The 21843-nt window shown below is 47.5% G+C and overlaps 1 protein-coding gene across 1 annotated transcript in view; it reads right to left on the bottom strand.

Annotated features, from left to right (window-relative positions):
- Positions 1-21843, bottom strand: part of LOC143961989 (NACHT, LRR and PYD domains-containing protein 3-like) — a 118027-nt gene that overhangs the window by 54734 nt on the left and 41450 nt on the right. The window contains exons 4-6 of the mRNA XM_077471333.1: positions 16833-16871; positions 14156-15866; positions 11298-11435 (exon numbers count right to left, since the gene is read on the bottom strand). Coding sequence (XP_077327459.1) covers positions 11298-11435; positions 14156-15866; positions 16833-16871 — 1888 coding nt within the window. The remainder of the gene's footprint in view (positions 1-11297; positions 11436-14155; positions 15867-16832; positions 16872-21843) is intronic.

Here is a 21843-nt window from a genome sequence, read left to right as displayed (position 1 = left end):
CTAATGGGTAGGTACTCTAACGCATTTAGCATCGGTAGGGGGACAAGACAGGGATGCCCACTATCACCGCTTCTCTTTGCCATAGCCATAGAAACTTTAGCCATTGCCTTACGCTCCAACCCCGACATTAGGGGAGTCATGTGCGGGTCTTGTGAACACAAATGTGCTCTTTATGCGGACGACCTCCTCCTTTTTGTTACCTCGCCCTTAACCTCTATGCCCATAATTAACCGGACTTTATTGGATTTTAGTAGGATCTCGGGCCTAAAGGTCAATATGGAAAAATCTTTAGCTCTGAACGTTACGATCTCCGCGGATATGCTCTCCCAACTGTCGAACAATTTTACCTTCTCCTGGGCTCACTCCCAGCTTCCTTATTTAGGGATCAATCTCACTTCGGACATACACACGCTATTTCAAGCTAACTATCCTAACATGGCGAAAAAATGTAGAACGGATTTGACTCGTTGGTCTGGATGTGGGATTTCCTGGCTGGGTAGGATTAATGCGGTGAAAATGACACTTTTACCGCGTCTTTTGTACTTGTTTCGTTCCCTCCCAATTCCGATCCCCAAAACATTTCTGAACAAATTACAAACGGACATTGTGAGGTTTGTTTGGGGAAAGAAAGGTTACAGATGCTCCTCAAACACGCTTTACCGGCTGAAATCTCAAGGGGGTCTGGGTCTTCCCAACTTGTGGGGTTATTATCAAGCAGCGCAATTGGCCCAGATATCTATGGCTTTTTCCGGTTCGGTAAAACCGGATTGGTTGTTGATGGAAAGACAGTCTACTCCTCACCACACGATAGATTTCCTGATGAGTTGCAACCCTAAACGCAAACCGGCGATTCTAGCTCCCACCCTTTCACACTCCATGGCGCTGAGCTCTAACCTTTTTAAACGGGAATCGCTGATCTCCCCACTTAAACCGCTAACACACATTTTCCACAATGGGGATTTCCCCCCGGGGGAAGATATAGAAGCTTTTAAATGGTGGACGGATAAGGGGTTATACAGAATTGGACACTTCTTTTCCCCCACAGGCCCTCTATCCTTAGCACACTGCAGAAAGAAACTAGATATGCCCGATTCGGAATTATACAGATTTACACAACTCTCACACTTTTTAAATTCCATTTGGACCTCTAAGCCACTTCCCCCTTTTATGACACAATATGAACAATGGTGTGCTCAGGCTACGGACCAGAGGGGGGGCATCTCACTGATCTACACGGCTCTTTTGAAGACGGACAATAAGCCCCCTTATGCTCGGGCTTGGGAAGCTGACTTGGGCCACACCTGGGAGTCGAAACAATGGTATGGGGCTGCTATGAGAGCTCACAAAGGTATCCTGAATATCTCGCTCGTAGAGGCGAGTGTCAAAGTTTTATTTAGATGGTACTATGTTCCTTCCAGGCTGGCCAAGATCTTTCAGGGCTCCTCGTCAGTGTGCTTCAGGGGCTATGGTCTGGAAGGTGACATGTCTCATGTCTGGTGGTCTTGCCCTCGCATCCGCACTTTTTGGCGGAAAGTGTTTTGCACAATTAGCTCCATTACAGGGACCACCATAGCCCCACATCCCAGTACAGCCCTGCTAAATCACATTATTCCGACTCTACCCAAACATTTGCAGCAACTGGCGTTTTTTATTTTTCTTGGAGCCAAAGTTACGATAGCTAAAGCCTGGAAGAAACACACGGTCTCCTTTAAGATGTTTAAAACCAAGGTAACTTGGATTATGGTACAAGAACAAATAGTGGCCAAATGGAAAGACAAAACAGAGAGATTCCGGTTGATTTGGGAACCTTGGGCAACAAAGTGTAATATTTCTCTCATTCCGGGGGTGCGGCCTGGAACCCTGGCATATGGAGTGAGTAATGCCTGAATAGCAATTTACATTCTTTATTCCTTTTTCTATCATTTCCAACGTTTTCTCTTTTCCCTCCTTTGCCACCTCTCTTGGTGTACTATGTGGCACCCCGAAAGGGGTTAGAAGACAGACAGTAGCTATCTTTTGGATTAGTTGATTACACAATTTTCTAGCGGTACCTCAAATTTTGGACCTCGGATGAGATGGATGGGGAGTGCCCTGGTCTTGGTGAGCGAGCCCGGCCCCTGGTCTGCAGCTTGATCCCGTTTGGGGCATCAGGGGCTACGGGCTTGTGAGCCTTGCCTGGACATTTTCCACGGTTGGGAATTAATTGTATGCTATGGGTCCTTGACACTGCAGTTGATATGGAAACACCATGTCTGGTTGTTATACAGATCTGTACTGTTAGGTTTTTGTCTAGATCTATGTTTTTCTAGATTACCCTTGTATATGCAAAAGTGGATTTTACTTGCTTATTATAAGGAATGTTCATCTATTTTGCTTTGTTATACTGAAAATCTTCAATAAAAATTATTGAAATAAAAAAAAAAAAAAAAAAAAAAAAAAACATTAAAACAAGGACAGGTCCAACATCTCGTATAAGTGCAAAACCCTTTGGCCTCGTAAAGCCACATAAGGGTCGTTTCAACAGTGTATAGGTTGAACAGACATACATACATAAGGAGGAAGATTTCTTAGATAAGAAGAGTGTCGTAGGTTCTTTTGTAATGGGTAGACAGGTAGCGACCAAATAGTTTCGGGGTGGCAAGAGTCTAGTAGGCGTTGGGACAGTTCTGGCGCGAAGAATATATCGGAAGCGTGGACCACGGGCCGCTGCTGGGGCAGAGGGGGGCCCAATGGCCTCCAGCTAGCCGCCCTCTACCCCCCACGCGCCCCGGGAGCCCCACCGCCACCACAGAGGTTAGGCCAGAACATCTCAACTCTCCAATAACAGTGGTTTCCACCCGAAGGTTCTGGGATTAAAAGGAGGATCAAATTTTGCCATCTATCCATCTCGGGTGTATCAAACTCCCACGAAATTCGAGCAGAGGAGAGGTCTAAGGTAGAAGGAGAAAGGAAGAAGGAGGGAGAAAGGAAAGATAACAAGGGGTATAAATAGAGAATGACTGCGTATGCAGTGGATTAAGGGGGGGTGTACTGGGGGTAGGAAGGGAGAAGGGAGGGAAGATGGGAAGGATAGGTAGAGTAGGTCAAATTACCTGGGCGTCAAATTTAAGTGTCTTCTTTGTCTGCACCGAGCACACCACTAGAGTTCCATAGAGTTCCGTAAGCAGTATTCCCTCGCTATGGTCCCCTAGGGGGTGACCCAGTCACCCCTCGAGCCTAGCCAGCCTGAGGGCTTTAAGGGTAGGGTCCGCCAATTCTAGCAGTGTTACGTCCAAGCTATAGGGAACCTGGTTAGGGTCTGAGGCGTATGCAGTCCAGGGCCTCCAGATGTTGTGAAATCGGTCCCCAAGGCCCTTACAAGTTGCAACCCAGTTCTCTGCCTCTCTCACCACATTCACCCCCCTGCACCACTCTTCCCGAGTGGGAATTCTAGGCCTTTTCCAGTAAATTGGAACCAGGCGCCTTGCTGCATTCAGCAAGTGAGCCAGCACAGTTTTTTTTATATATACACTGAGCGGGACCGGGGGAACCTGCAGAAGAAAGTGTATCGGTGAGAGGTGGACCTCTATCCCTGTCTCTATTTTTACTTGACCCTGTATGTCTTCCCAGAAGGGTTGGATTAAGGGGCATTCCCACCATATATGTATTAATGTCCCTCGGTGTCCACACCCCCTCCAGCATATCTCCGATGTGGAGGGGTAAATACGGGCCAGGTCTGCTGGCACCCGGTACCAACGTGATAGTAGTTTAAAGTTGGTCTCTTGGGTTTTGGAGCCTATGGAGGATGAATGGGTGAGAAAATAGAGGTGTGATAGCTGCGTCTCTGTAAACGTTATGCCTAAATCAGCCTTCCAACGCCTAATATAGGCAGGGGTAGTCTGGGGGCCAGACGAACCCAACAGTTGGTATAACTCAGAGACCAGGTGCGGTGTGGGCTCCTCCGCAATAAAAATACGCTCAAATGGGGTGAGGGACAGGGGGTCCCTAATAGTATGACCATGTACCTGGAAAAAGTGGTGTAGTTGTCTGTATCTCCAGAAGTTCATCCGTGAACCTCGGCTGCCTACGGGCAAGGCTTCATACTTCAAAAGTCTGCCGTCCCTCATGAGTTTTCCACAACTGGCGTTTCCATCATCTACCCAGGTCTCGAAGAAAGCCATCTGTTCACCCAGTGGGAACCACAGGAAACCTCCCAGTGGGGCCAAAGGGGACATAGGGGGAGCCAACTTTAGGAGCAGGTTTATCCTGTCCCAGACCTATAACACATGGGTTGTCAAGGGGGAAGTCGTCTCTGCAAATCCCCTATGCTCCCGAGGCAACCAGAGTGCGTAAGATAAGTTCCTACCCGCCAGACATTTCTCTAGAGGGACCCAGAGATTTGTTCAAGAGTGGAAATGCTAGTCAAAAATTTTCTGGAGTGCTATGGCTTGATAGTACTGCCTAATGTCTGGAACCCCTAGGCCACTCTTCCGCTTTAAACGACGTATTACCCGTAGAGCTATCCCAGGTTTGCGTGCGTTCCAGATAAAGTGAGATAGTAGACTGCGTAAGCGGTCGAAGAAGCACCCGGGTAAGGGGATCGGTAGCATCTGTAAATAGAAGAGTATACGGGGCAGAACGTTTATCTTTATAATGCTTACCCTACCTAGCCATGTAAACGCCATCCTCGTCCATTGCGAGAGGTCTCTCTTGATCGTGTTTAGCAGAGGTGGGTAATTAGCTGGATATAGTGTGTCAAAGCGGTTTGTTAAGTGCACTCCTAAGTATGGCAGGGACGACGTAGTCCAGAAAAAAAGGGAAGGCCACTTTAAGGGTCGCTGTCAGGTGAGGAGCTAAGTGAATGGGGAGTACTTCCGACTTTGAAAAGTTAATCTTAAAGTTGGATAATGACCCAAAAAGTTTCAGTTCCTTCATCAGATTTGGCAGAGAGAGCAGGGGGTCCGAAAGGTGAAACAGCCCATCCTCGGCATAGGCCGAGAGTTTGTGTTCCGTATTACCCACATGGAGGCCCTTATTATCAGGGCTAGCTTGCACCGTGCGGAGAAATGGCTCCAGCACTAGGGAAAACAAGAGGGGTGAAAGAGGGCACCCCTGCCTCGTGCCGTTTCTAATGGGGAACTGGGCCGACAGAATCCCGTTGAACTTGACCTGAGCACATGGTGTGGAATATAGAGCCGTGATCATAGTCAACATTTATGGGCCTAGTTGTATTGATCGAAGCACCTCCATCAGGTAGGACCAATGCGGTCAAAGGCCTTTTCTGCGCCTGTTGACAAAACAATATACGGTTGCGGGACCGGACGGGAGTGAGCCCAGTGGATAAGGTGGCCCGCCCTAAGGGAATTGTCCCTGGCCTCCCTACCAGCTATGAAACCCGTCTGGTCGGGGTGGACAATATCAGGGAAAAGTTGTTTCAGTCTGTTCGCCAAAATTTTTGCCAGGATCTTTATGTCCAAATTAAGGAGGGAAATAGGGCGGTAGCTCTGAGAGATGGTGGGGTCCTTGCCTTTCTTCGGTATCACCGTGATGTGGGCCAGAAGGGCCTCTGGAGGGATGGCACTACCTCCAGCTATTGCATTAAAATAAGTACACAAGAGAGTTATCAGCTGGGGCAAGAAGGCTTTATAGTAAGCCTTAGTAAACCCGTCAGGGCTGGGACTCTTCCCATTAGGCAAGGAGTCCACCGTGGCCTCGAGCTCCGCTGTGGTAATTGGGAACTCCAGGGCTGAGGATTGTTCGTCTGTAAGTGTCGGTAGGCCAGCTGCCGCTAAGTATTCTCAGGTCGCTTTGTGTCTATCTTCTCGGGCCGTGGGGTGGAGGGTAGAGTCTAAATTATATAGTGCTGTGTAGTACTCTCGGAACCCCGCCGCTATTTTAGAAGATTGTACGACCGGGACCCCCACGATGGTATGCAATTTGTGGATATAGGTCTGAGCGTGTCGTTTACGGAGGACACGGGCCAGCATCCGTCCGCATTTATTCCCATGCTCATAATATTTATGGGCCATAAAGCGAAATTGTTTGCGGGTTTGGCGGTCTAGTAGATGCAGAAATAGTTCTCGCAGCTCTGTCAGAGCTTTCAGTGCCTCTGGACTTCCACTAGATTTATGTTGGAGTTCAGCTTTCTGAAGGGCAGTATGTACTCGTGTGAAGTCAGCTTGGCATTCCCTTTTCAACCTGGATCCCTGAGAGTTCAAGGTCCCCCTGACTACAGCCTTATGGGCTTCCCAGATCACTGAATCGCTCAGCTCATCTGTTGGGTTTTCCCTGAAGTAATTAGTTAGAGTGTCTGCGACCTCCTTCACCGCGACCCCGTCATCTAGCAAATTATCGTTAAGCCTCCATGTCCAGGTCCTCTGCATGCCCAAGGGCAGGGCAAAGGCTACTGTCACCGGGGCATGGTCTGAAATCGATATGATGTCAATGGATGCAGACTGAAGTAGCTCCAGAATATTGCGGTCAACATAGATGTGGTCGATGCGTGTGTATACATTGTGTACCTTAGAATAATAACTGTAATCCCGATCTGAAGGGTGTAGCGTCCGCCAACTGACAGAAGATGGGATTGCATAGTCTTGCGGAAGTGTTTAAGGAACATGTAGGAATGTGAGGGTATCACATGGGATGTGTCCAGCTGAGGGTCAGGGCTTACGTTAAAGTCGCCTCATACAATCAGGAAGCCTTCTCTAAAATCTGCTAGAAAGTCCAAAGAACTATCGATAAAAGTGAGTTGGTTTGACGTTGGGGGCATACATTGTTGCAAATGTGTATATTTGTCCAGCTATACTACCCTTCAAAAAACAAATCTGCCCTGGGGGTCTACCCTGTGGTCAGAGGGTTGGAAGGGACACGACTTGTGTATGCCTATGGCTGTACCCCTTGACTTAGGTAATGGGGAGGTGCTCATGAACCACTGGTTAAAGAGATGGGTGGGTAGTCTAGGTGATGACTTTGATGTAAAGTGAGTCTCCTGGAGGAAGATCACCTGAGTCTTCAACCGCTTCAGTTCCCCCCAGAGCTTACTACGCTTATGAGGGAAGCAGAGACCCCTAACATTGTATGTGCTTACCTGCAGTGTAGCCATAGATAGAAATAAGGAAGGGTCACACTTGCAAGCTGGTGGTGCGCTCGGTGCAGACGACAAAATGTCAGAGTTGACCTAGAGAGGGAGGAGTCAGAAAAGAAAAAGCAGAGAAGGAAAAAGATAGACAGAAAAGGGGGGAGAAAAGACATACAGTGGTGTGAAAAAGTGTTTGCCCCCTTCCTCATTTCCTGTTCCTTTGCATGTTTGTCACACTTAAGTGTTTCGGAACATCAAACCAATTTAAACAATAGTCAAGGACAACACAAGTAAACACAAAATGCAATTTGTAAATGAAGGTGTTTATTATTAAAGGTGAAAAAAAATCCAAACCATCATGGCCCTGTGTGAAAAAGTGATTGCCCCCTAAACCTAATAACTGGTTGGGCCACCCTTAGCAGCAACAACTGCAACCAAGCATTTGCGATAACGTGCAATGAGGCTTTTACAGCGTCCTGGAGAAATTTTGGCTCACTCATCTTTGCAGAATTGTCCTAATTCAGTTACATTAGAGGGTTTTCGAGCATGAACGGCCTTTTTAAGGTCATACCACAACATCTCAATAGGATTCAGGTCAGGACTTTGGCTAGGCCACTCCAAAGTCTTCATTTTGTTTTTCTTCAGCCATTCGGTGGTGGACTTGCTGGTGTGTTTAGGATCATTGTCCTGCTGCAGAACCCAAGTTCGTTTCAGCTTGAGTACACGAACAGATGGTCGGACATTCTCCTTCAGGATCTCTTGGTAGACAGCAGAATTCATAGTTCCTTTTATCACGGCAAGTCTTCCAGGTCCTGAAGCAGCAAAACAGCCCCAGACCATCACACTACCACCACCATATTTTACTGTTGGTATAATGTTCTTTTTATGAAATGCAGTGTTCCTTCTACTCCAGATATACTTGGACACACACCTTCCAAAGAGTTCCACTTTTGTCTCATCGGTCCACAGAATGTTGTCCCAAAAGTCTTGGGGATCATCAAGATGTGTTGTGGAGAAATTGAGACGAGCTTTGATGTTCTTTTTGCTCAGCAGTGGTTTTCTCCTTGGAACTCTGCCATGCAGGCCATTTTTGCCCAGTCTTTTCCTGATGGTGGAGGCATGAACGCTGACCTTAACTGAGGCAAGTGAGGCCTGCAGTTCCTTGGACGTTGTTGTGGGGTCTTTTGTGACCTCTTGGATGAGTCGTCGCTGCGCTCTTGGGGTAATTTTGGGCAGCCGGCCACTCCTGGGAAGGTTCACCACTGTTCCATGTCTTCGCCATTTGTGGATAATGGCTCTCACTGTGGTTCGCTGGATTCCCAAAGCTTTGGAAATGGCTTTATAACCCTTTCCAGACTGATAGATCTCAATTACTTTCTTTCTCAATTGTTCCTGAATTTCTTTGGGTCTCGGCATGATGTGTAGCTTTTAAGGATCTTCTGGTGGACCTTACTGTGTCAAGCAGCTCCTATTTAAGTGATGCCTTGATTGTGAACAGGTGTGGCAATAATCAGGCCTGGGTGTGGCTAGAGAAATTGAACTCAGGTGTGGACAACCACAGTTATAGTATGTTTTAACAAGGGGGGCAATCACTTTTTCACACAGGGCCATGATGGTTTGGATTTTTTTTCACCTTTAATAATAAACACCTTCATTTACAAATTGCATTTTGTGTTTACTTGTGTTGTCCTTGACTATTGTTTAAATTGGTTTGATGTTCCGAAACACTTAAGTGTGACAAACATGCAAAGGAACAGGAAATGAGGAAGGGGGCAAACACTTTTTCACACCACTGTATGCGTGAGACACATATAAGGCACATCCGTTAGGACAAGGTGGCCGTGGCCACCCAGGGTTAGAAAACAACTAAGAGTTATGCCAAGGCTCCCCTGCCACAAAAAGGGGGGGGGGAGGCCACAACCCAAGATCCCAATAAGGATCTAAACCTGTAAAAAGAAAAAAATTAAAAACGGGCATCCTACGGGGGGTATGTGGGATCACATAGTGAAGAGGGAAGGGGGTCTCCGTCTCCATCCACCACATCTAACGTGGTGCGGTAGAGGAGGGGGAAAAATAAGAGGTGTAAATGGCCAAGGTGCACCTGGTTCCCCATGGTAAAAACAAAGGAGGAGGGGGGGAGAGAGAAGAAAAGCAAAAACATAAACCAAAAACGAGTGTCTGTTGGGAGCTCTAATTATGACAATCCATAAATCTGCAGATCACAAGAGTGTGTCATTGGCATGAAGGGGCATCTCCCTCAGGTTCCCAGGGTGACAGAGTCCATGGAGGGGTCCATGGATTGCCTCCTGCAATGCCTTCTGCGGTTTTGACTTCTGGCGGTTAGCCACGGTTGTGGTGCTGGCAATCTGGGGGCTGCAAAGTCCGAGGAGCTTCTCCAGTCTGGAAAGTCTACCTGTTCCAGTTCCAAGGAGGCTATGAAGTGCGGAAGGTCATCTTTAGTGCGGAGAGTCATGGTCTTGCCATCCCTGGTGACCAGGAGGGTGAAGGGAAACCCCCACCAGTATGATAAGCCTGCATCAGGGATAGAAGTCAGGAGGGGGCGCAATGCCCTACGTTGCATAAGAGTGCATCTAGAAATGTCCTGGTAGAAAGCCAGGTGTGCGCCATCAAAGTCAAAATAGGGTTTTCCTCTCATTTTCTGCATGATGCGATCCTTAAGTGTGTACTTATGTAGCTTGCAGATGATGTTTCTCGGGTTATTCACATCTTGAGAGGGGGGCTTCAGGGACCTATGTGCTTGATCAATTTCTACAGTAGCGGTGGCAGGCAGACCCAGTATTTCGTTAAAGACACCCTCCAGGGTGGGAATAATGTCCCTAGCTCCGGTGGCCTCGGGGAGGCCTCGGATCCTAATGTTGGCTCTGCGACTGCCGTTCTCTGTGTCATCCAACTGGCAAAGCAAAGCCTCAATCTGACGTCCTTGCGTGTCACATTTGTCCTGCAGCATGGACATAACAGGGAGGGTCTCCTCGAACCTCTGTTCCAGGGACTCCAACCTACCCCCTAGATGTGCTGTGTCTGTCTTAAGCTGAGCAATGTCCTCTTTAAACGCTTTTTCCACCCTGTCAGCAAAGGGCTCCAGGTCAGCCTTGGTGGGGAGGGACAGAATATGGTGCCTGATGTCAGTGTCAGCCAGGGGGTCCGGTTCATCTGGGGCCCCTTCCATCAATGCGGGGGGACCCTGGGGAGGTTGGGGGAGTTGAGTCACTTACCGACCGAGGGGAAGGTATAGGCGATGTGTCCCGCCGGTTCGACTTCGCGGTTGTGGACGGTGCGGCTTTGCATGTTTTCAGGGCCTTCGTGGCCTGCGCCATTTTGGAGGCCTCCTCCTGCCCCGGGAAGAAGTTATCCAGCTGGGCTTGCCTCGATCAGTCCATCCGCGGGTGCAGGGAGGATGTCCGGCTCCTGTGGGACATGTCTGCCCGAGAATGGGGAAGATATCACCCTCCTTTCACTGATAATGTGCGGCGGAGCTGAGGAGACACACGTCTTCACTCCTCCATGGTCAGGCCACGCCCCCCTACATGTTATTATTAATAAACTATCAATGACCCGAGTATCCCAGCTATTGTGACACATACAAATAAAACAGATGTGGTAACAAGTCACCAAGCGGGGATTATCCTCAGACCGGGAAATCTGTCCTCCAGGGGGCAGGAGAGCGATAGTGAGTATGATGACATGGCGGCTGATTTTCATTTCATAGAATTATTGTAATATATCCGAAATCCACATATCAGAGGACATCATTTCCTCTACATCACTTCCCCTTTAGGCTCCTCCCACTAGAAGAACAACCCCTCCCCCAGACATTTCTCCAGCATTCTTATAGTGTTTTCAGAGCTTCATAAACACAATGAAGACACATGATAAATGTCATAGAAGTGTTACTGAGCATTGCTTCCTTCTACATAATCATCAGACGTGTGAGCGAGTCCTAAGGGGGTCTATTCCATCCTATTTTCTGCTTGTTAGGAATATGGATGGTCATTCCATATGTACAGAGCCTGGTCACTGTTCTACTATAAGGGGAACCCCAAATCCCATGGATGAGATTACAAAGAGAGAGGAGAAGACATGAGAAGAGGACAGGTGATGGAAGATTCTACATGGGTGAGGTTGGAGGACACCCAGAGATAGAAGGAGACACTGAGAGACGGGAACAATCACAAGACATCACATTTCCCCATCACGGCACATCACACATTTATTTTACCGTAATTCCTGAATTTTACTCTCCGGGTTCATCAGAAAGGAAAGAGAATCAGACATCCATCCATATCCTGAAGAGGAGGAATCTTCTTCTTTGTCCTCTCCCGGACAATCTGTACTGGAAATAGTACAAAACTCAAATCTAAAAGCCAATAATGAGATAATAATTAGCACCAAGAATGTATGACCTCTGACACCAAGAATAACAATGTAACCCCCAACATTTCCCTTCCACATGGCTGCCGTCCCTCTGGCTCTACAGCCTCATACTGGACCTGATGAGGACTTCTCATTGGTGGCTATGAGTGGTCTTTGAAGTCACACTCCAGACAAAACTTAAAGGAGGCCCCTGATATGTATACGGGGTCTCTGGCCTTCCTACACAGGGGTCTCCATTCAGCTTCTGGAAAATCCTGGAACACCACTTTGGTTCCAGATATAAAATGCAGTCCAGACATTCCCATCTCCGCCCACTTCTGCAGACAATTGGCTCCTCCAATGTTGGGATGATGATGTCACACCCCTGGCATTATTTCCCTCCCCCACATCTCTGAACACGAAGCTTTCCCTCCAAATGTTCTGTGTGATAAATGGTATAATTGGGGGCAGGAAAAGGGTTAATACGATGTATATGATGTGATTATTACCAGAAGTTGTGTAGAAGGTGATATGTGGGAACCACCATTTAGCTCTGGTTCACACAGCTCAACATGAAAGTCGCAGCCACTTCCAGCTTGACTTTGCTCTACAACTTCCCGGCGACCAGGTGCGACTTCAAAGTGACTTTACTGAGAAGCATTCCTATGTGACTCTGATGGATCCGTTTTTATAGCGTGTTTTGTCACATGACAAAAAATGCGTCTGATAACCGTGATTGGGGCGTCATTAACAATCAGGGTGCATTTACATCTGCATGATTCTGAATGCACATCAACCGCACAGAAATTGTGTGCTTTGCCGCACGTTTCAGAAATGCGCTGCGACCGTGCGTCACGCTTGTACTACGAAAATGGCGAGCACCATGCATGTTTCCAAAACGTGTGGCAAAGCATCCATTTTCCTGCAGGCTGCCGGGCATTCAGAAACTTTCAGACCATAGGCATGCACACCGGTGCTGTAAGAGACTGTATAGGGCGCTACCTGTGAGACAGTTTCCCATTGAGCAGTCAGGGAGGCATGTAAGAGCCGCTTAGTGCTTTAAACTGTAATCTAATGTCACTGCTTGCAGATAGGAGCTGTCAAAACTCGGGGCTGAGGTCGGGGGTGGGTGGGACCAAACAGCTAGCCTATCAAACACACTGATGTCGAGGGCTGGGTGGGCCACTCCGTGTATGTGGCTCCACCCACTTTCTATCTCTTACCTGCCTAGCTGACTGCTCAATGGGAAACTTCCCCTCTCCTAGATCAGAGCCAATCTGTGCCGCCTATCAATTCCCATCATTGCCAACCAATGCCACCTATCAGTGCCCACCAGTGCCACATGTCAGTGCCAATCATTGCCCACCAGTGCCACATGTCAATGCCCACCAGTGCCACCTGTCAGTGCCCAGTGCCACCTGTCAGTGCCAATCCGTGCTGCCAGTCAGTGCCAGCCAATGCCACATATCAGTGCCAATCAATCCCCAACAGTGCTGCCCATCAGTACTCATCAGTTTTGCCTATTAGTTCCAATCAGTGCCGCCTATCAGTGTTGCCTATCAGTGCCATCTATCAGTGCCCATCAGTGCTGCCTATTAATGGCCATCAGTGCCACCTATCAGTGATGACTATCAGTGCCCATCAGTGCCGCCCATCAGTGCCAATCAGTCCTGTACCACCTATCAGTGCCCATGAGTGCTGCCAATCAGTGTCACCTATCAGTGCTCCCTCCACCAAACGATTTGGACCAGTGCACCAAGCAAGATCCATAAAGACATGGATGAGTGAGTTTGGGGTGGAGGAACTTGACTGACCAGCACATTAAAGTAGAGACTGTGAGCCAGGCCTTCTCATCCAACTTTAGTGCCTGACCTCACAAATGCTCTTCTGGAAGAATACTTCTGGTAATACAGTGTGTGTGTGTGTGTGTAATATAATATATATACACTCACACACATATACAGATGCATGCGTGTTTGAGCTTTGGGGTGCACACCCTAATGCAATAGGCTGAGCACGCCTATGGTGCAGACGCCAACGAATGGTATCGCAAGTGCAATGTGTGTTGTGGCACATTTTCAAAATACACAGCAAAGCATGCGTTTTCTTGCGGGTTGCTGTCAGTTGTAAATACGTTACCATTCATTCACATTTGTACATTTCCAACTGCACAGCAACCTGCAAGAAAATCTAGGTTGGGCAGAACATTCCAGTGAATGGGCTCCCTATACACAATGTGTGATTACACATGGAAAATACATAAATAATGGAAGTGGGAATGTGCGTTTCCGCTACACTCAGGAGTGACTGGGATATGTTAGGAGGAAGATTTTAGGCAGCAAGGATGACCAGGGAGGAGAGGTGGGGGGTAAAGAAGCCTCAGAAGTCGCAGCAAAGTCTTAAAGATTCAGACAAATGTGCGACTTTCATGTGATTTTACATTGAAGTCTATGGGAGTCGTGCAGCACAAGAATCACCCAAAAGTAGTGCAGGACGTACAATAAAATCTTTGTTTATTTACCTGACCTGCAACTTTACATGTCATCAGAATGTCACTGGAAAATTGCTGTAGTGTGAAGCAGGGCTTTGGGCTGAGGAAAGTGAGTTCCCAGGACTTCTAACAAGTGTGGTAGATGGAGAACATGTCTGATAATCACCGTTATACTGTATGCAGGTTCCTGCCCATTCTCTGAATTCAGTTAGGATATCCTCACACTCACTTACCCGACCTTCTGACTCCTGTGTAGGAATGGAGATAGAAGTTTCTGGCACTCTGGACCCACAGTGAGACCTAGAAAATCTAAAGACTGAAAACTTTCTCTCTTCAAAGTCTTCAAGCAATAGATCAGCTGCTTGGAAAAATTCCTGTTCATCCACAATTCATCAGTATATGAGCCCCGCAGCTTCAAATCTGTACAACCCGACATGACTCTCCTAATGAAGTCCTCATCCTGAGTCTCATACAGACAGAAGATGGTCTGAGTACAGAAAGTCTGACGATTGTCCTCCATGGCCCATTCTATGATTGCAGGTTTGGCTCGGAGTGAGATGGAGATTCCTGTGACCTCTGAGAATGTCTTCACCTGATTTTCATTTAAGAGACCAAACAGGAATTGTACAGATAATGATAAATGTGAGGAATATAAACTGAGGCCACGGGGTGATTCCTCTTTATAGATCTCCGGGAGGAAAGTACCTTCCATAGACCCAGACCCATCATCCATCCCATAATAGAGAGCAGCAAGGAACTCCTGTACACTTAGGTGGATGAAGCTGTAGCAGGTTTGGCTGCGGACGTCCCAACGAAAGATGTTCTCATTCAGAAATACAGACTCCACCTCATCCAGAGAAAGTCCATGTCTTTCTAGATCTTTCTTCTCAAATAAGATTTGTTGGTTCAGAACTCCCTGATTGGCCAGAGCACACAGCTTCTTCAGACAGGTTTGTTTCCGGTGTACAGACTGCTCCTTCTTGCTGTGATGGGTTAGTAAAACCTCCAGGAAGAGAAGATAAATTGAAGTCGTTGTACGACACTGAATTACATCCAAATCTTTTCTTATTTCTTGTTTCATTACAGTGCAGACAATCCAGCATGTGATGGGGATGGCACACATGGTGTACACAACGTCATTGTCTTTTATTATACTGAGAACCTTGTCTGCATCTTCTTTATTTCCATAGAATTTATGGACATATTCCTCTCGATCTTCCCTTGTAAATCCCTGGATTTCCACATTGCGATAATCATCAATGAATGTGTTAAGTTTCTTCATGGCCAGTGACCTTGTGGTGATGATCAGAAAAGATTCTGGGAGAACCTGTCCCCTGAGCAAGCTTTGGAGAATTATTTCTTTGTGGGTTTCCATAGAAATGTCAAGACAACCCTCAGATTTCTCCTTCAGAGTCCACCTCAGTTCATCAAACCCATCAACTATGGTGAGAAGTTTTCTCTGACTTCCAGGATCCTTCAGAACATACACCAGGTCATGTGAACTCAGTCTGCAGGTTCTGGATAAAAGTCCCACAAGACTTATGTTTTCAGGGATGGTGTTGATTTCTCTACAGCTCAGATAAAACACAAAATCAAACTTGTCTCGGTAGAGATCCCCAGAGGCCCAGTCCAGCATGATCTTCTTGGAGGTCATTGTTTTTCCAATCCCAGCAGGTCCTTGTAACACCACAATCTTAGGGATGAACCCATATTTATCAGGGTCAAAGAGGGCCTGGATTGTGGTTGGGGATCTTTTCTCCATGATCTGTAGATGTCTTCTGCCTGAACTCCTTATTTCTTCTTCTTTTCCTTCTTTATTCTGGGGTCCCTTTATCATCAATAAATTGGTGAATCTTTCCTGTAGATGAACAGCCTCCCCCATAGAGGAATTATATTCTTTAATCCTCTGAAATTTGTCTTTCTCTCTGTGTTCTTTACTGATGTCTTTATGAGAGAAAAGAGAATTTATTCCTCATACACACATGACATATTATTTATAACACAGAGTTGGGAATATTGTATTCTAACCATAAACCTGAAGAATGGAACCCTGAAAGAAGATATCCCATGAAATACAGGACTATGGAAGCATCCAAACTATGGACACACCATCCAGACCAGAGGCATAAATAGAACCTACAGGGCTCTGGTGCAAGAAACCATGAAGTGTACCCCCTGACTGCTGGGGCCCTTTCCATCAGTCTCGGGCCCTTTCCTCTGGTCCCAGGTCCCCTCCCTCTGAGGCAGGAAAGAGTTGCCACCTTATCCATTTAAACCCGAACACATAGTGATTACACAGGTTCTGTGGCTGATTAAGGTGGTAATTAAACTCACTTGGTGTCTTATCTGCACTAAATTAGTCTCAGAACCTGTGTAATTCATATATATTTGGGTTTAAAGGGATGAGGTGGCAACCCTAAGGCAGGGGCCCTTTCTGCTTGTTCCTGTCGTGGGGCCCTTTATAAGCCATGGTTCAAAATGCTGCAACTTATTATGTGACTTTCAATACAAAGTCGTATGACAAGCCAAAACACATTCATTTCAATGGGCGCTGTCCTAATAAATGTGACTAACTTCACAGCAACAAAGAAAAAGGCAATACTTTTCTATGGCGTTGGTGTGATTTGAGTGGCATAGACTGCAATGTCAAATCACAAAATTGCAAACAAGTCACAAGGAAATTGCAAGCAAGTCACACAACTTTGGGATCACAACAGTCTGAACTGAGCCCATGTTCTGAAGTGGGCCCCCTTCCTGCCATCTTGGACCCCCTACAGTGGCAGAACACCAGGGCCCGGTCTTAAGTGCAACCTTTGCGACCCTGGTAGTTCCACCACTGATCTGGACTACAATAAAAACAAAATGTTCATCCAGAAGAGATTTCATATGAAACGTGGAGTTCCTACTAACCTGATAATGTTTTGCCATGTGTCGTTTTCTTCAGTTTGGCTGGAAATAAGATTAGGGAAGCGATTAGTCCTGACAAACCTCTGAAATGTATAAAATAATAACTAAGAGAGTTTTTAGTGTAGCAGATCCCCCCAGACACCATCATCCCACCAACCCTCTGTAGATTGGAGTCTCTCCTCCTCCAGGTGATGGGGAGCGTCTTTGTCTGCCTGGTAACATCTCAGCACATTGCAGTGACATGTGACCATGGTGGAGGGACCAGAAAAGCCCCCAATTCTCTATGCAGGGATTACAGGCACACACCTAGAATCTGGAGCCTTGACTCCTCTTTCTGATGGAGGTTCAGGTGGATGCATGGGGCACAAGGCTCAGAACCCCGAGCAACAATCATGAGGGTATCCTAGGAATACAGCTATAAATATGGAGGTTCTGTATAATAGACAAGTGGCTGTGATTGTATTGCTCTGCTCGGCATGCTGAGTGATGTCATGTGTTATGGTGACTGACTGCCGGCATTCTGGAGAAGTGATAGCCCTTGTACACACGGTCGGAGAATCCATCGGAATGTGTCCTATCGGACCGTGTTGTTGGATAATCCGACTGTGTGTGGTATGCATCGGACTGATTCTGTCGGAATATCCGTCGGACCCAATTTTCCAACATGTTGGAAATATTTTCCAACCAACTGGTTCGATCGGACATACTTCGATCATGTGTAAAGAATTTTGATCGGACCAAGTGCCACGCATGCTCAGATCAAATTCCTACATCAAAGCTATTGGCTACTAGTCCCATCGTAACGAAATTACGTCATCACGTTTTGAATGATCAGATTTTTTGACAACTTATGCCGCGTACACACGATCAAACAATCCGGTGGAAAAGTCCGGCAAACTCAAGTCCGCCAAACAATCCCCCCGTGTGTAGCCTCCGGCATACTTTTTTGACACGAAAGTACGGCGGACTTAGAATGCCGTGTTGCACTCCAATCTTCCTGCCGGACTCGCATTTCGGCGGACAATCCGACCGTGTGTATGCCAGTCCGCCGTACTTCTGAAATGAGTGGACTTTTCCCGCCCGGAGAAAAGTCCGCTCATTTCGAGCGGGTCTCCAGGTAGGCGGGGCCCGCGAAGGAGACGTCGCTGGCCCCGCCGCCTGGTATGAACTTAAAGGGGAACCCCAACGCCGAAAAAAAATCGGCGTGGGGGTCCCCCCCAAGTCCGCAACAGACCCTTGTCCGAGCACTCTACCCGGCCGGCCACGAAAGAGGGGGCGAGCGAGCGCCCCCCCCCCGAGCCGTACCAGGCCGCGTGCCCTCAACATGGGGGGTGCCTTGGGGAAGGGGGGCCGCGCGGCCCCCCCACCCCAAAGCACCTTGTCCCCATGTTGATAAGGACAAGGACCTCTTCTCGACAACCCTGGCCATTGGTTGTTGGGGTCTGCGGGCGGGGGGCTTATCGCAATCCGGGAGCCCCCTTTAATAAGGGGGCCCCCCGGATACCGGCCCCCCACCCTATGTGAATGAGTATGGGGTACAATGTACCCCTACCCATTCACCTGTAAAATAAAAGTACAAAAAAAAACACAACACACGAGATAAAATACTTTATTGCACAGCTCCGGGGGTCTTCCGTCTTCGGGGGTCTTCTCGCCGGACTCCTCCGCTATCTTCTTGTAGCTCTTTTGCTAGCGGAGGAGTCCGGCTTTCTTCCTCGCCGCCGGCCTCTTCTTCCGACTTCGGAGGTCTTGTCCCCCTCTTCGGTTCTTCTGCCGGGCCACCGCGCCTTCTTATAGCTCTTTTACAGGAGGTGGCCCGGTCTTCTGTCGCCGCCGCCGCCGCCTTCCGTTCTTCTTCTTCTTCTTCTCCAGGAGATGTTGACTCAACGATCTCTCCGGCCACAATGCCAGGGACGCGCTGCGCGGCGACTTATATAGGGACAAGGGGCGGTGTCACATGGCTTTATGTCACATGGGTTGATGTCACATGGGGACTGTGACATCGTAAGGGGGCGGGGTCACCATGTGACACCAACCCATGTGACATAAAGCCATGTGACACCGCCCCTTGTCCCTATATAAGTGGCAGCGCAGCGCGTCCCTGGCATTGCGGCCGGAGAGATCGTCGAGTCAACATCTCCTGGAGAAGAAGAAGAAGAAGAACGGTAGGCGGCGGCGACAGAAGAACCGAAGAGGGGGACAAGACCCCCGAAGTCGGAAGAAGAGGCGGCGGCGAGGAAGAAAGCCGGACTCCTCCGCTAGTAAAAGAGCTACAAGAAGATAGCGGAGGAGTCTGGCGAGAAGACCCCCGAAGACGGAAGACCCCCGGAGCTGTGCAATAAAGTATTTTATCTCGTGTGTTGTGTTTTTTTTGTACTTTTATTTTACAGGTGAATGGGTAGGGGTACATTGTACCCCATACTCATTCACATAGGGTGGGGGGCCGGTATCCGGGGGCCCCCTTATTAAAGGGGGCTCCCGGATTCCGATAAGCCCCTCGCCGCAGACCCCGACAACCAACGGCCAGGGTTGTCGGGAAGAGGCCCTTGTCCTCATCAACATGGGGACAAGGTGCTTTGGGGTGTTGAGGGGCACGCGTCTGGTACGGCTCAGGAGGGGGGGGCGCTCGCTCGCCCCCCCTTTTTTTGGCTGGCTGGGTAGCGTGCTCGGACAAGGGTCTGTTGTGGACTTGGGGGGGACCCCCACGCCGATTTTTTTTCAGCGTTGGGGTTCCCCTTTAAGTCCATACCAGGGCCAGCAACGTCTCCTTCGCGGGCCCCGCCTACCTGGAGACGAGCTCGAAATGAGCGGACTTTCCTCTGCGTGTGTGGGCGAGTCCGTTCATTTCAAAAGTAGGGCTGATAGTACGGCGGACTTAGTACGCCATATTAGTCCGCTGAAAAACTGCCGTGTGTGGGCAAGTAGCCCGTTCGGAAAGTCCGACGGACAGTCTGGCGGGAAGTCCGCCAGACTAAGTACGTCGGACATACCGCTACGAGTGTACGCGGCTTTAGTCCGACCGTGTGTATGCAACAGTTTCGGACAAGATCCGACAGGCAAAATCCGACGGACAAAATCTGACGGATTTGGTTGGCAGAATGTCCGACCGTGTGTACAGGGGCTTACTCTGCTTCCCTCTTACATTTTATTTTATTCTGTAAACTCCCTCAGTAAAAAGATTGATTAATCCTTTAGGGACTGAGGGGAAATCAAATGTTAATGCCTGAACACAATTTTGCAACTGTGACCTCTGTTAGTAAATCTGTACATATCATCACAACTACATTGTGTATCCGGGTGGATTATACCGTATTAATTTCAGGAGTTGTGGTTTGTACCCGTAGTATGGCCTAAAAAACATTTCACATATTTTGCTTTTTTATCCTACCTAAAAAATCTGACACTGATACTAATTTAGAAAATGTTTAACCACTTCCTGACCGGCTCACACTGATATATGTCGGCACTTTGAAGAGGAATATCGCCTTTTATGACGGCAGCTGCCATAACCCCGGTATCCTCTTCTTCAGTGAGCGGTCCAGTTTCTGATAAAAGTGGTCTCTGTGGCGGATTCACTGCACAATCACTTTTATCGGTAGCGGGAGAGGGGGCCCCCCCTCACACCACTCTCCGATGCCCTCCGCCGCTCACCGGAGCCGTTGTAGCGGCGGAGGTGATCACGTCCTCTCCCGTGTGTGGCATGAAGCTGAGGGAGGGGAAGATGGCCCCCACTTGTCTCCATACTATCGCAGGGCGGAAGCAATGTCAGAACATCATTTTTGTGTAAATATGAGATCTGAGGTCTTTTTGATTCCAGATCTCATATTTAAGAGGTCCTGTCATGCTTTATTCTATTACAAGGGATGTTTATATTCCTTGTAATAGGAATAAAAGTGACACCTTTTTTTGTAAAAGAACAGTGTAAAAATAAAAAAAATAAAAGGTAAAATAAATAAGAAAAAATGTAAACGTGCCCCGTCCTGCCAAGCTCACGTGCAGAAGCAAATACATACGTGAGCAGCGCCCGCATATGAAAACGGTGTTCAAACTACACATGTGAGGTATCGCTGAGATCGATAGAGCGAGAGCAATAATTCTAGCCCTAGACCTCCTCTGTAACTCAAAATATGCAACCTATAGAACTTTTTATACGTCACCTATGGAGATTTTTAAGGGTAAAAGCTTGTCATCATTCCACGAGTGGGCACATCTTTGAAACGTGACATAGTGGGTATCAATTTACTCTTCGTAACATTATCTTTAACAATATAAAAAAAAACGGTCTAACTTTACTGTTGTCTTTTTTTTATATAAAAAAAAATTATTTTTTTACAAAAAAAAAAGTGTACTTGTAAGAAAATACGGTGTGACAGAAAGTATTGCACGACTGCCATTTTATTCTCTAGGGTGTTAGAAAAAAATATATAATGTCTAAGTATTTTTCTAGCAAAAAAAACTGTTTTTAACTTGTAAACACCAAATCTCAGAGAGAGGCTCGGCCCTTAAGTTGTTAAAAATAAAAATACCCAAAATACACCAACCCTGGCCATAAAACTAAATCTAGCACTGACCCGGATCAAACCTTGATCTAGCTATTTTTTTCTTTATTAGAAAGAACACAATGTATAATATAATATATCCTGTAAGTATACAATGTATTCTATAATGGATCATGTATGTATACAATGTATTATATAATGGATTCTGTATGTATACAATGTATCTTTCTCTCCATTTGGAAAAGAAAAAAAACACAGGGGTGAGCTTCCCAGACACACATGATTGCCAGAGGTTATCACAGTGATCATGTGACAGGGAACCGGGAGTCCCGGATTCTGATCATTAGTACAATCCCCGGGATCTTGGTGGGATCCTAGTTTCTGTGTAGCGCTCTCTCAGCACAAAGGGAGGTACCCAGATATGTGGCCCCCCAGAATAAAGACCCTTTTTGTGAGGCCCCATAAGTGCGTACTGTCAGTGAGAAGGGGATCATCCAGTTGAAATCTCCTGATTG

This window comes from Lithobates pipiens, unplaced genomic scaffold, assembly GCF_037356315.1.
Source record: "Lithobates pipiens isolate NorthernLeopardFrog02 unplaced genomic scaffold, aLitPip1_a1.2 Scaffold_8, whole genome shotgun sequence".
Taxonomy (NCBI): Eukaryota; Metazoa; Chordata; class Amphibia; order Anura; family Ranidae; genus Lithobates; species Lithobates pipiens.
This window is presented reverse-complemented; position numbering and strand designations above follow the sequence as displayed.